The sequence below is a fragment of the Mchenga conophoros genome, linkage group LG5 (genome assembly GCF_057382185.1).
Source record: "Mchenga conophoros isolate Kocher_MC1m ecotype Shallow Benthic linkage group LG5, M_conophoros_male_GT1.1, whole genome shotgun sequence".
NCBI lineage: Eukaryota > Metazoa > Chordata > Actinopteri > Cichliformes > Cichlidae > Mchenga > Mchenga conophoros.
The window spans coordinates 6,373,946-6,387,640 of NC_140530.1; the positions used below are offsets into that span (position 1 = coordinate 6,373,946).

General features: G+C 41.5%; 1 protein-coding gene and 1 long non-coding RNA gene across 5 annotated transcripts in view; one reads left to right on the plus strand and one right to left on the minus strand.

The window, feature by feature from the left end:
- The window catches only part of cdk18 (cyclin dependent kinase 18), a 73,852-nt gene that overhangs the window by 41,655 nt on the left and 18,502 nt on the right, over positions 1–13,695 (minus strand). For 3 of the 4 annotated variants that reach the window (XM_085272939.1, XM_085272940.1, XM_085272938.1), the window contains one exon: positions 3,454–3,589. In XM_085272939.1, coding sequence (XP_085129065.1) covers positions 3,454–3,571 — 118 coding nt within the window. In that variant the 5' untranslated portion in view covers positions 3,572–3,589. Of the gene's footprint in view, positions 1–3,453; positions 3,590–3,790; positions 4,286–13,695 lie in introns of those variants that run through there. The other variant, XM_085272937.1, reaches the window with a different exon arrangement.
- On the plus strand, positions 3,224–5,219 carry LOC146573657 (uncharacterized). The gene is made up of 4 exons (XR_014892409.1): positions 3,224–3,314; positions 4,532–4,706; positions 4,782–4,927; positions 5,011–5,219. It is a non-coding gene; the product is annotated as an uncharacterized LOC146573657 (long non-coding RNA).

The following is a 13,695-nucleotide window of genomic DNA, read 5'->3' on the forward strand; positions in this document are numbered from 1 at the left end:
CTACTGTAATTCATTATTATCAGGATGTCCAAAAAACTCACTGAAAAGCCTTCAGCTAATCCAAAATGCTGCAGCAAGAGTCCTGACAGGGACTAGAAAGAGAGAGCAGATTTCTCCTGTTTTGGCTTCCCTTCATTGGCTTCCTGTTAAATCCAGAATTGAATTCAAAATCCTGCTCCTCACATACAAGGTCTTAAATAATCAGGTCCCATCTTATCTTAATGAGCTTGTAGTACCATATCACCCTATTAGAGCACTTCGCTCTCGCTCTGCAGGCCTACTTGTTGTTCCTAGAGTATTTAAAAGTAGAATGGGAGGCAGAGCCTTCAGTTTTCAGGCCCCTCTTCTGTGGAACCAGCTTCCAGTTTGGATTCTGGAGACAGACACTATCTCTACTTTCAAGATTAGGCTTAAAACTTTCCTTTTTGCTAAAGCATATAGTTAGGGCTGGATCAGGTGACCCTGAATCCTCCCTTAGTTATGCTGCAATAGACATAGGCTGCCGGGGGATTCCCATGATGCATTGAGTTTTTCCTTTCCAGTCACCTTTCTCACTCACTATGTATTAACAGACCTCTCTGCATTGAATCATATCTGTTATTAACCTCTGTCTCTCTTCCACAGCATGTCTTTTATCCTGTCTTCCTTCTCTCACCCCAACCGGTCGCAGCAGATGGCTGCCCCTCCCTGAGCCTGGTTCTGCCGGAGGTTTCTTCCTGTTAAAAGGGAGTTTTTCCTTCCCACTCTTGTCAAAGTGCTTGCTCATAGGGGGTCATATGATTGTTGGGTTTTTCTCTGTATCTATGAAGCGCCTTGAGGCGACTTATGTTGTGATTTGGCGCTATATAAATAAAATTGAATTGAATTGAATTGAATGAGTCCAAAGTTGAGATCTTTGTTTCCACCCACTGTGTCTTTGTGCGACGCAGAATAGGTGAACGGATGGTCTCCACATGCATGGATCCCAGAAGCATGGTGGAGGAGGTGTGATGGTGTGGAGTGCTTTGCTGCTGACACTGTTGGGGATTTATTCAAAACTGAAGGCACACTGAATGGAAGACTAAGAAGGAGAGCGATGGAGTGCTGCACCAGATGGCCTGTCCTCCACAGTCACCTGACATATGGAGGCTGACCTCCAATCAAGATGGTTTGGGATGAGATGGACCACAGAGTGAAGGCTAAAGGACCAACAAGTGCTCAGCATCTCTGGGAACTCCTTCAAGACTGTTGGAAACCATTTCAGGTGACGACCTCATGAAGTTCATCGAGAGAATCCCGAGAGTGTCCAAAGCAGGAATCAAAGCTAAGGGTGGCTGTTTTAAAGAATCTAAAATCTAAAACATGTTTTGAGTTATTTCACACTTTGTTTACTACATAATTCTGTATCTTTTCATTCATAGTTTCACTTCAGTGAGAATCTACAATGTAAATAGTAATGAAAATAAAGAAGAAACAGAAGAAAAATGTGAAGGTGTGTCCAAACCTTTGACGTAGTATGGTAGTCTACTTATTTTGCTGCACGAGAAACAATTCTGGGTTGAATTTAAAAAACCCCAAAAACCATGTTTGCTGATGCCGACCAAACTTTTTCCATCACCACACAAATTATGAAGATGGCATACAGCAACAATAAAATGTTAAGGCATCACATGATTTTTCCATGTGATGCTTATATCCGAGATGTTTTTTATTCAAGTCTGCTACACTATGGGACATGATAAAATCCTACATGCTTCAGATGGAACAGAGCAAAACAAAAAAGAGAAATGATCAGTAAGAGCTACGAGTGGACTGTAAATATCAGGAGGTAGCTGGGTTTGTCTGCTTACCTCTCTCCTGACCTTCAGTAGCAGACAGTAATGCAGACTGATGGACTCTGGGGGGGTAAGACTACATAGCCAGCTGCTACTCCGTTAGACAGCTGAATAACATCCTCATTCAAATGTAATATTTTCATAGGAAGCAAGCACTTTAGATGCCTCATTTTGATTACTTATGTGGTAGTACACACGGACGCCTAAGGTATCTTATAATAACACGTCATAATAATACTGAATCGTCAAAATAGCACCGTAGCAGTAGGTGCTGTGCAAATAAAATTGAATTGAACCCGGGAACAAATGGTTGGAAATTGTGATGAAAGTTTAAATCAGATGCATTTTATAGACTCTGCACTGTTATTCCATCTCTCAGTATCAGACGTGGTTTACATAATCAAGCACAGGCACTCAAGGATCTACTTGTGAGTGTATTCAGCTTCCTGGTATTATCTACCCCAATTTATCCCACTATAACCCTTATTCCCCTTTGAAGCCTGCTGATCCTCTGGCTCCAACTTGGTGGTGGTACCAGTCATAGCCGGAAAACCCCCAGTTAATCTGTGAGGGTCTGCTACAGACACGGAAGGAAGGAAGGCTTTTGTATTAAAACCCAGAGCGGTGTTGCAGTTTGTGCTCTATTATTAGACACAAGCCATTCATGCTCACATGGAGACCAAAGATGCAAAGAGGTAGAAGAGCTCATGGGTTGGGAATGTGAATGGATTTGAATGCTTTTAATTACCCAGTGCTTTATTGTTTTTAAAAGCTCGTTCGGCCTCTGAATACTCTGAGAAATCAAACATTCAACAGTTAAAGAACAACATCTTCCATTTAAAGCTCGTGCTCACCTTACAACCTTAAGTCAGATATGCACTATTTTTTCTTTAAATCTAGAACGGCAGAAATATCTAGCTTTTCAAGCTCCTAAATGTTCCACCAGCTACCTGTTCTAACAGTAAAGTGATCAATTCCACCAACTCTGCTCTGGTCTTCTCTCTAGCTGCAGATGCTAAATGCTCCACTGCATTCAGCACCTAGTTGTTGACGTGTGGATTTTTGTTTGTTGTTTTGGTGCCAAAGGTTGTTGACGAGAGTGGACATCTTTGAATTGGCTGTTAAATCAAAACAATGCATAGAAAGTTGTTTAGTGAAGCAACTAAATGATGTTTGTATATTTAAGTTTACTTCCCTTGTCTTTTTCTTAATTATTGGTTATTTGCATCTGTGTTTCGTCACTCTCCCTGATTGCCTACTGTATATTTATACCCTCGGTCTCCCCTCAGTTCTCTGTTGATTATCAGTCCTTCCTCTCTTGGTTTGGACTTACGGACTTTGCTTATCAGTTCCCATTTGGACTTCTCTGGTACACCTGAATAAATGTTTGTCTTTTTCTTTATGAACTCTGTCCCACAACTCGTCCTTTGGGTGCTCAATTCCACATCATATGACACTATGTGGCTTAGCAGTGGATGTTACGACAAATCGACCATCGTAGTGAGTTTTGAAGAGTTATTTGCTGTTAAAATGTTTGCAACCGCAATGGTTTTCATAATCTGTGAAATTTCAAAATTGAACAGATAATTGTAGTAATCTCAGACAATGCTGGTGATTTGAGGGGGAAAGGTGTTCTTACCCTGAGTGTGCCGTATGTTGAGCTGGTTGATCTGCTCAGTGAACTCATTTTCTTCAATCGTCTCAGTCCGAGGAACCGACAAAGAGAAACGTCTCTTAAAGTTCTTCATCTTGTTCATGATGCTGAGTAGTTGACTCTAGGAGAAGACAAGCAGAGAGAGATTTCACAAAAACTTTCAAGGTGTAATAAAGCCATGCACACTACACTCGGTAGTCAGTCATTTTGAATGCAAACTATTTAGAATGAGTGCACTGGGTGAGATTTTTTCCTTTGTTCTTTTTGTGTTAGGGGGCTTTTGCATGACCTTGCTAACTAAAAATTGGCAGTAAACACATACCTCCATCCAGGCAAAGAGAATGATCGATGTAAAGAGGACAGCATCAATACAAGTAACTAAGTGTTAATCCTCCTTGGTACACCGTCTACATGGCACAGGCTGCAGGGCATGTTGTACAGCTCTGATCTTCATGTGCAGCTTGACCAAATAAAGTCATGTGTGTTGTCTGATAATGAGGCAGAAAGCAGCGGGAAAGCAGCTGATCAATATACTCCCTCTCTCAGTAGGTTACACAGCCAAATCCTGCCCTAGCAGTTAGTTTTTACTTTGTTGGTCTTGTTTTTTTGATCCTCCTCCTTTCCTGTGGTCTGTGTGTTGCACAGACTGGTATCGTAGGGTAGCCACCATTTCTTTACTATCTAAGATTTCCACATATAGCATATGTGTATATGTGTTTTTGCTCATTACTGCAAAAAGCTAAGAGATGTGTGTGGTGGGTTCAAATACAACCAGTACTGAGCCTTCGCTCATAAGAGTATTGCTATCTCAGAGAAATCTTCGTAGGTACTAAGAGAACGTGCGTCTGTACACAGTGCAGGTCAGACGGCCGCCTAGCCCAGTCAAGAAAATGTGAAAAAATGTATGAATGCACCAAGTAAAATACTGTGCTTGTCCATTATATATCCCTGTAAGGCATATATAATGTAAGGGATAATGTAAAGGAAGTTGTCATCTGTGATTACGTTAACCGTGTGTGAATATATAACTGAAACATTTCAAAAACTATTTACATTTTCCTAGAAAATGTCATGGTCCGTGGTCCTGTGTCTGTGGAATGCGTGATGCTCGGGTAGCCACACCCCCGGGCTGGGCCATCACCAGCACACCTGCTCTCCATCACGGTGACTACACGGAGATCTGCTTAACCCGGCGCTGACGGATGCTCCACGCCAGTCCGTTAGTCACCCCCACAGTGGTAACCAGACTTCCACGAAAAGCGTGCATTCTCTTCTGGATTGGAACTGTGTTTAACCTGCCTACTTTTGTCCAGGTTTCTACTTGGCGTCTGCTACCTGCCTGTCCTCCGGCTCAACTGGATCTCGCGGTGCTCACCTGGCCCATTCGCCATTCCCACGGACTTCCTGCCCCCACGGACTGCCACACTTCCCTCCCGAGCTCCCACGGTCCCGTTCTATCGTAAGCCCCCTACTCTAACTCAGTCCAGATGTGTTTTCCCCACTTCCCGGCTCCCTAGTAATCATCTCCCCTTTCTATTGCAGCCTCCCACCGTCCCGATCCCGGCTTCCTCGTGTCATTGTTTCCCCGGGTTTTTAGTTTCTTGTTTTGCTCCCTAGTTTCCCCGGGTCGCCTTTCGTTGTTACAATAAAGTGTTTTTTCTGTTAGCGCGGAGTCTGCGCCTGGATCTTTTCGTGCCTGCGCACCACGGCCCATGACAGAAAAGGGTCAAGGTTAGGGTTTGGAGCCAGGTTTGAGGTTGTTGGTGATGCAGAAGTCTTAAGAGGGTTAGGAGACAGTATATGGGCTCAAAATGTGGTCATAAATATTTTGTACTTGTAAATCGGTTTTGTACTTGTAAAAAAGATTTGTATGTGTAAAAAAGATTTGTGCGTGCGTAAAAAAGATTTGTGTGTGTGTAAAAAAGATTTGTGTGTGTGTAAAAAAGATTTGTGTGTGTGTAAAAAAGATTTGTGTGTGTGTGTGTAAAAAAGATTTGTGTGTGGACTTAGCCAAAAAAACCCTGCAAGTTACAACTACGAATTTTGACCCTATTTTTCTTCCTTTCATCTGATTGGTCAATGTCATGTCAATCACAAATGTAACAATCCAACCAGAGAACAGATGGGTTTGGCTGTCGGAGGGGCGCTTTTTTTGAACTGCAGGTCTTTGAAGGGAATAAATGCCCTTTTACATGCCAACCCAGCGTTTTCCTTCATCACCACGAAGGAAAACAGTCTGTGGTCGTCCGAGTTTGGTGATTTTTGTGTCACAGGACTACGTGTTTAATACAGGGACTTCCACAGCCTTTTCAACAGCGCTGCGGACGCGGGGGGGGCAGTGTTTTGGAAATGACAGTCTTCATTACAAAGCTTTCTTCGTTATGAACTAGCATACATGTTTTTATTGAACATTTGAAGAACTAGCAAGAGAACCCACAAACTCTTGTAGTTCACATAAAGTCAGAGATAAAAACGACAAGGAGCAGGTGCATCTAGTACAGGTAGAGCTGCTGCAAAAACCCACAGAGCCCAGCAGCCAGCAACAAATTCTGGATCCTTTGCTTTTAGTTAGCAATTAGCATTAGCAGCACATCCTGAGTCCGATGTGAAAGGACTTTTATGCTGCGCACTGTGACTCACAGCAATGGTCCTGGGTCAGCCCTGACTTTGTGTTACACTAATCCTAAAGTAATAATGGTATTTCTAACCACTGACATACCACAACTTTTTCCTTTCAACAGCTACTGAAAGTTAGGGGACCTAGCTGCTATCGGATATTTATATAGAGATTACCCTTCAAGGACCTGCAGTTCAAAAAAGCGCCCCTCCGACAGCCAAACCCATCTGTTCTCTGATTGGATTGTTACATTTGTGATTGACATGACATCGACCAATCAGATGAAAGGAAGAAAAATAGGGTCAAAATTCTTAGTTGTAACTTGCAGGGGTTTTTGGCTAAGTCCACACACAAATCTTTTTTACACACACACAAATCTTTTTTACACATACAAATCTTTTTTACAAGTACAAAACCGATTTACAAGTACAAAATATTTATGACCACATTTTGAGCCCATAACAGTATTCTCTATTTTTAAGAACTCTGCCAGTAGCAGGTGCAATCTTCCAGCCCACTACCAAATATTTGAATATACGGATTTTAATGTACAGTGCAACCTGTTCTCACTCCTGAGTCTTAACCCCCGAGGTTTATGTCATCATCTTTGACAGCTCTGTCCCCCTTAGTGAATCAGAATATGTCCCTTTTTGCTTTTATTCAATTGCTCTCCAAGTCTCTGGTAATTAAGGAACATATTAAACGATCACACTATCTAAAAGAAAAGAAAAATATTCCCAAAAACTTAGTTTTGCCTCAGATGGTTAGCACAATGATGTGGTCAGGATCCATCCCTGGCACAATATAGCCTGCTGTACATGTTTTTAGCATCATTTCTCAGTGCACAGTATTGTATTGCTCTACAATACAATCCTGTAATCACTTTTATTTACAGAGTAGTGTTAGTGTATAGACATAACCGTTATACCCGGGCCCAACAACACATCCAGGGAAAAGGTGCAGAACAAAAGTAAAAGGAAAGCCTACTGCACTCAAAATCCTTCATTTGAAGGTTTTGCGATGGAGTCATCGCCACTTCATCTGCATCTGGTGACTTTTGCAGTGGCAACGTACAAACATTTTGACAAACTCTGGAAAAAGTTGAAGTAGAAGATTAACTTGCATTGAAAAAGTGCAGGTTGTAAAAAGCACATTGTTGGAGGAAACTGTACAACATATATTAATATATAACAAAATAAATCACTTTGTACAGGGGAGTACAAACTTTATTTCAAGTTAAATTCAAATTCTTCTGAATGTGCTCAATTTGAACATCTATTTAGTAGAAGAAAAGCAGGAAACAGGGAATTAAAACATCCAGCTGTATTTAGAATAGAATAGCCTTTATTGTCATTGTACAGAGTACAACGAAATTGGAGTGCCACTCCCTTGGTGCAAGTTTCAATAATAAATATAAATGTAAAATATAAAAAGTACAAAAAAAACAATCGTAAGTACTCAAACAATAGTATGTACAATATATACAGGATAGCAGCATTAATATAATGACAGTATGAATAGCAGCATAATATAATGACAGTGACGGTATGGAATAGGTTCAATTGTTTTTGTGCTTATTTACTACGGTGATAGCTCTGGGAAAGAAGCTATCCCTGAATCTGTTTGTCCTGGTTTTATGTGACCTGTACCGTCGGCCTGACGGTAATAGTTCAAACAGTTGGTTGCTGGGGTGAGAGTGGTCCTTGATGATATTGCCAGCTCTGCTGAGGTACCGAGAGTTTGCAGTGACCTCCAGGCTGGGCAGAGAGCAGCCAGTGATCTTCTGGGCTGTGTTGATGACCCTCTGCAGTACTTTCCTGTCTGCAGCTGAGCACCCTGCATACCATGTTGTTATGCCGTACGTTAGGATGCTCTCTATGGTGGCTCTGTAAAATGTCACCAGCAGCCTTTCCTCCAGGTTGTTCCTCCTGAGCACTCTCAGAAAGTGGAGACGCTGCTGGGCCTTTTTAACCACCGCTGTAGTATTTGCAGTCCAGGAGAGGTCATCAGATATCTGCACGCCCAGAAACCTCATGGAGTGTACCCTCTCCACACAGCTCCCGTGAATGTAAAGTGGGGCCGGGTCTGCTCTGCCCTGCCTGAAGTCCAAGATAAGTTCTTTAGTTTTCGTGGTGTTCAGTTGGAGGTTGTTAACTGAACACCACTCAGTCAGTCTGTTGACCTCATCTCTGTAGTCCGACTCATCCCCCCTTGAGATGAGTCCAACCACTGTGGTGTCATCCGCGAACTTTATGATGGTGTTTGAGAGATGGGTAGGGGAGCAGTCGGATGTGTAGAGCGTAAACAGGAGGGGACTCAAAACACATCCTTGTGGAGACCCGGTGCTGAGTGTGATGGTGCTGGACCGGTGGGGGCCGAGTCTGACAGACTGTGGTCTATTTGTCAGGAAGTCCTTGATCCAGAGGCAGATGGGGGTGGAGAGTCCCAGGTGAGACAGTTTCTGGACCAGGATCTCCGGGATGATATGATTGAATGCTGAGCTGAAGTCCAGAAAGAGCATTCTCACATAGCTTCCTCGGTGCTCCAGGTGACTCAGCGCAGTGTGGAGCGCTATGGTGATAGCGTCCTCGGTGGAACGATTTTTCCTGTAGGGAAATTGGTGGGGGTCCAGAGTGGGAGGCAGACCGGCCCTGATGTGCTGACAGACCAGTCTCTCAAAGCACTTCATCACTACAGGCGTAAGTGCAACAGGCCTGTAGTCGTTTGGGCTGGCCACAGCTGTCTTCTTGGCGATGGGGATGATGGTGGAGGTTTTGAGGCAGGGCGGGACGGTGTTTGATGACAAGGAAAGGTTGAAGATTTTAGTGAAGACTCCGGTCAGTTCGTCAGCACATGCTCTGAGAACCTTTCCATGTATTCCATCAGGACCTGCCGCCTTCCTGGGATTCACTGACCTTAGAACACACCTCACTTGGTGCTCCCTAAGTGTTAGTGTGCCAGTGCTGGGGGCGGGTGGAAGTGGTGTGGCAGCTGAGGGCTTGGTCGTCTCAAAGCGGGGGAAGAAACGGTTTAGATCCTCAGCCAGTGAGGCATCAGTCCTAGATGTTGCCTGGTTATTGCTTCTGTAGTTGGTAATGTGATTGATCCCCTGCCACATTTTTCTGGGGTCGTTATCAGCAAAGTGATCTTCAATCCTCCTCCTATAGGCAGCCTTAGCTTTCCTGATGCCTCTACTCAGGTCTGCCCTGGCCGCCCTATACGCAGCCCTGTCCCCTGACTTGAAGGCAGTGTTGCGGCTTTTTAGGAGGGATTGCACTTCGCTATTCATCCAGGGTTTTTGATTTGGAAACACCCTGACCCTTTTGTTGACGGTGACATTGTCAACACAGTTCCTGATGTACGAGAGTACAGTGTCCGTGTACTCCTGGAGGTTGAAATTTGCCGTTTCTTACATTGTAGATGGTTGTCTTTACCTCCTCACCTTAACAGAAAAAGTGAAGTCCAGTTGAGTCCCTTAAAAATAGGCTAAGATTTATGTGTATAGACTGGGATGAGAAGTTGTGATCTCTTATCTGAGATTCACTGCTCTTTATGGATTTAGCCAAAAGAATTTAACAAGATATACACAGATGTTGTTGCATCTGCGATGATTGATTTTCAACCTCTAGACAATATAAACCCAGTATAAAGCTCAATGAGTTCTGCAGATCGACAACAGCTTAAATTCAGCTTGATTTGATTAACATGAAACTGCTTAATATTTTCATTCTCAAGTTAGTATACTTCTTGTTTTTTTTTTACAATTTGTTTTGGAAGATATTTTAAAAAGAAAAAAGAAAGAAAAAACATATCAGCACCAAATCATCTGGCTCTGTTAAACTCTAACAAAGGACATCACATGTAGGCTTTAAATGTCCAGTTTATCAAATGTCATGGAGCAGTCCTTACATTCAAAAATAATTCCTGCATTCATGACATCTTTCTCCATCATAAAATGATCAAATATTTTTCTCTCTCTCTGGGAAATACAGCAGCTGCACCTTTACCTCACTAAACATCTGCACCAAAAATGCAGGATGAATATCAGGAGTTATTTTGGTGCCAAGCAGCACAATTCACATGTAATCAGTGGGAAATTGTTTAATTTTCCAGGAAGCGAACATTTTAGGTATTCATGATTAGTGAGCCTATTTCACAAAGGTCTTTTGTAACTGCAGAAAATGTCAAACTCCTGATATGAATCTGTTACCCAGAATTTTCCCTCCTTAACAATCACTAAAGTTTTTTAATAGATAAAAGCATGATTGAGAAACCTAATCAAACTACTCATCTCCCTTTACCCTGACATTAGATATAGATCAGGAGGGAGGTATAATGAACAAAGGTCTGACGCAGGACCACAAACATATGCAATTCCAGGAAAAGCAAAAAGACTAGAAAAAGCACGGGGATGTGTTTGTGGAGGGAGAACTGTTCATCTGCAAACTGGAGGTTGGATGGTTCAAGATACTGAGCTTTTAATTTCCAGTGTGGGCAAAACAGAAAAAGTATTTGAAAATAATGTTTTATAAATGTGGCTCGTGGTCATAACAGCTAGAAAAGTGCTATGTAAAGACCAGTCTATTTGCCATATACAGTGAAAACACCAAGGCTGGAGACACAGGAAGAGACAGAACAAAGGAACAGGAAAGACAAGGTGGCAGAGAAAGAAAGACTCAAAGCAAAAACAACAAAGACGCACACAGAAAATAGCAGCAATCTAAAAGTCATGACACACTCCAGCAGCACTCTGTCTGGGAAGATTTATTTTATGTTATCTTGTTTTATTCTTCCAAAAAACTAGAAAATCTGATATTTTGAGTCATGATATCTTATGTTTAGCATTTTGCTATTAATGACATTGTTGAGCAGATTTCACTCTTTGGTAAGATTGAATATTTTTAGTTAGTCTCTGGTTAAGGTGGGTAACATTTTAGGTTTAAATTAAAGCATGCCCATACAGTGTCTTTCAATAGCTGACAATCAGGAGGCAGTGTACAAACTGCATTCAGATCCCTCTAACGTGAGAGCACTTTCAGTTAAAACTTCTGCAGCTTTCAGAAAGGAGGTCTTTTCTGAAAAGGACAAGAACATGATGGTAAAGTACAGACTGTGCCCGATCCTACACAACAGCTCACTGCTGCAAACGGACATCAAATCACTCTTAGCATTTCCAACATGTTAACACAAAGCTGGCCCCAAAACCTTGAGGAGAAAAATCTAGACTTGTATGTGGAGTTAAAATTTTGAAATTTTCACTCACAGAAATGATTCATACACAAATTTCCTGTAAGTGAATTTAGATGAATTATTCACAAATATGCACACAGAGCTAAAAACAACATTTTTAATTTTAATTTCAGTTATTTTCTCGATCCTTTCCCAGTAAAGGTAAAGACAGTAGTACGACAATGGTCATTTCCAGAATTTTCCACAACATTCCAAGGAATTCTAAAGCAGGCAGGCACCGGAGCAGTCAGTATGACAAAGTCTGTGCACCTTCTGAGTTCTAAATGGTCTCTGAGGGAAGCGTGTCATTGCTGGACTCGGTGATGTCGCCACTACAAACCACCTCCCCCTTCCAAACTGGTCAATCCAGGGGAAACACTGAAGGTGGTGAATAACCTTTAAAATCCAGCTTCAAGGTAAGACAACACAGGCTGCTTAGTCAATATTGGAACTGATACTTTTGATAACAGTGGGACTGCAGAGTAATGAGATTAGCATGAATAATGTTAGCCTTGTGATGACTCAGAGAAACATCATTAGAAACAGGTGTGCACACACTCGTTCATAATCTTGGTTTTTGTAGCTGATTAAATATTATTAAATGGAAAAGTTTGATATGAGACTAATTTCAACATTAATAGCATTAATCTAATATTAGATTTTGTGTATGTGGCAGATATCCATAATCTCTTAAAACTTAAAGTTAAGTGGAAGAAGTTTAATTCATGCTGAAAGTATCAATGTAACTGTCAAACAAATTTTGATACATACATAAAAGTTTTGTAGCGTACTCATGATAACCCAAAGCACACAGGGCTATTAAGAATGTGACGGATATTTGGTGATTTAAAAGTCTGACACTGCAATATAGAAGCCAATAGTTTTTTCTTCTTTTAAACAGGAAATATAAGCAGATTTATAAGTGCAATGGCTGAGGTCTGATTCTCATTTTAGTAACAGGAATCTGGATCTTCATACAAAAGGAGACTGGAGAAAATCAAAAACTGATTTATTAAAGTTTGCTTTAACTGTTTTGGTTTGATTATTTAAGATTCCTTTGATGGCTTTGGCCAGACAGCAATAGTTATGAGACAGTATCCTCAGCCCTGCCAGTAAGCTTGTGTTCAGCTGATTGTCATTTCAACAACCAGGGAACAGTTACCACATACTGTGTATATGTGTATGTATTTAGTTATTTTTCAGCTCTACAGATGACAGTGCATAACTAGTTTGGTGCTTTAATCTGCTAAAAAAATCATTTAAAGGTGTGAAAAATGAATACAGACCGGGGGGTTGGGGGAAGATAATGAATGCATTCTCAGAACCAAAGACGTGTAGGTGGCAGCCATAAATTGAACAGTGAATGAGAGGAGAGGAAGCCGCTCACAAGAAGATGGTGGAAGCAAATAATCCCCAGATCAGTGCAGAGAAAGAGAGGATTTCTCATTTTCTAAAAGGGGAAGCCTTTAGAAATCAAATTCAGCTCACGTGAAGCCTCGTTGTGGAGGGAATCTCACTCTCGGAGGCATAAATCACAACAGCACTGTCATAGCAGAGCTACAAGAACTAAAGATCACCTTTTTTTAAAGACCTGATAGTATCAAGTCAAATGAGCAGCTGACATTTCACATTTTATATATGCATTAGATTAAGTTAAATGTATCAGCAAAATTGCAGTTGTTCTCACTACCAGTAAATATCTTTGCTGCAGTTATTTAAAGCAATGTCCATAATATGCCAATAATAATCCCATAAGCCCAGAGACTAGAATAAACAATGAACCCTGACGACTGAGGCATTTATTGTGAATTGTTGGAATGCACAATAGTTCTAAATTTGGGAAGCTGGAATAGTAAAAGCCATCAGATAGAAAGCAGATTAACGAGTTGAGAATGGAGGCGGAAAGAGGCTTACTGAGAAGACAGAAATCAATACCAGCAGGCTGACTGAAGTGTTGCTTTGTTTGCAGTTGTGGCAAATGTTTTTCTCCATGAGGATTTGTGGGGCTGCCTGTGTGAAGGCTGAATTCCCCAGTGTATCAGCAGGGTATGGAAGCCTGCTGCACAGACAAGGAGTACCGCCGATGCACTTTACCAGGAGCTGAGATACACAAAGGAACATTGTAGCTCAGTCTGTGGTCTAAAACTGAAGTCAAGGAAATTGATCTAAAACAAAGCAAAAAAAAAAACAGCAATACAAACACTTCCTCGTGTTACATCAGCACTGGCCTACTGGCTGAGCTATTCTTTCTAAGGAGATTGAGGAGGTGGTTTTTTTTTAAATCTTTATCAGCATCATTGAAGAAAATAGTTTCCAGTTTTTATTTTTAGATAAACCTCCTAACCCCTAACTCTGCCCCCGACACTGGGCCTTAAACCCTA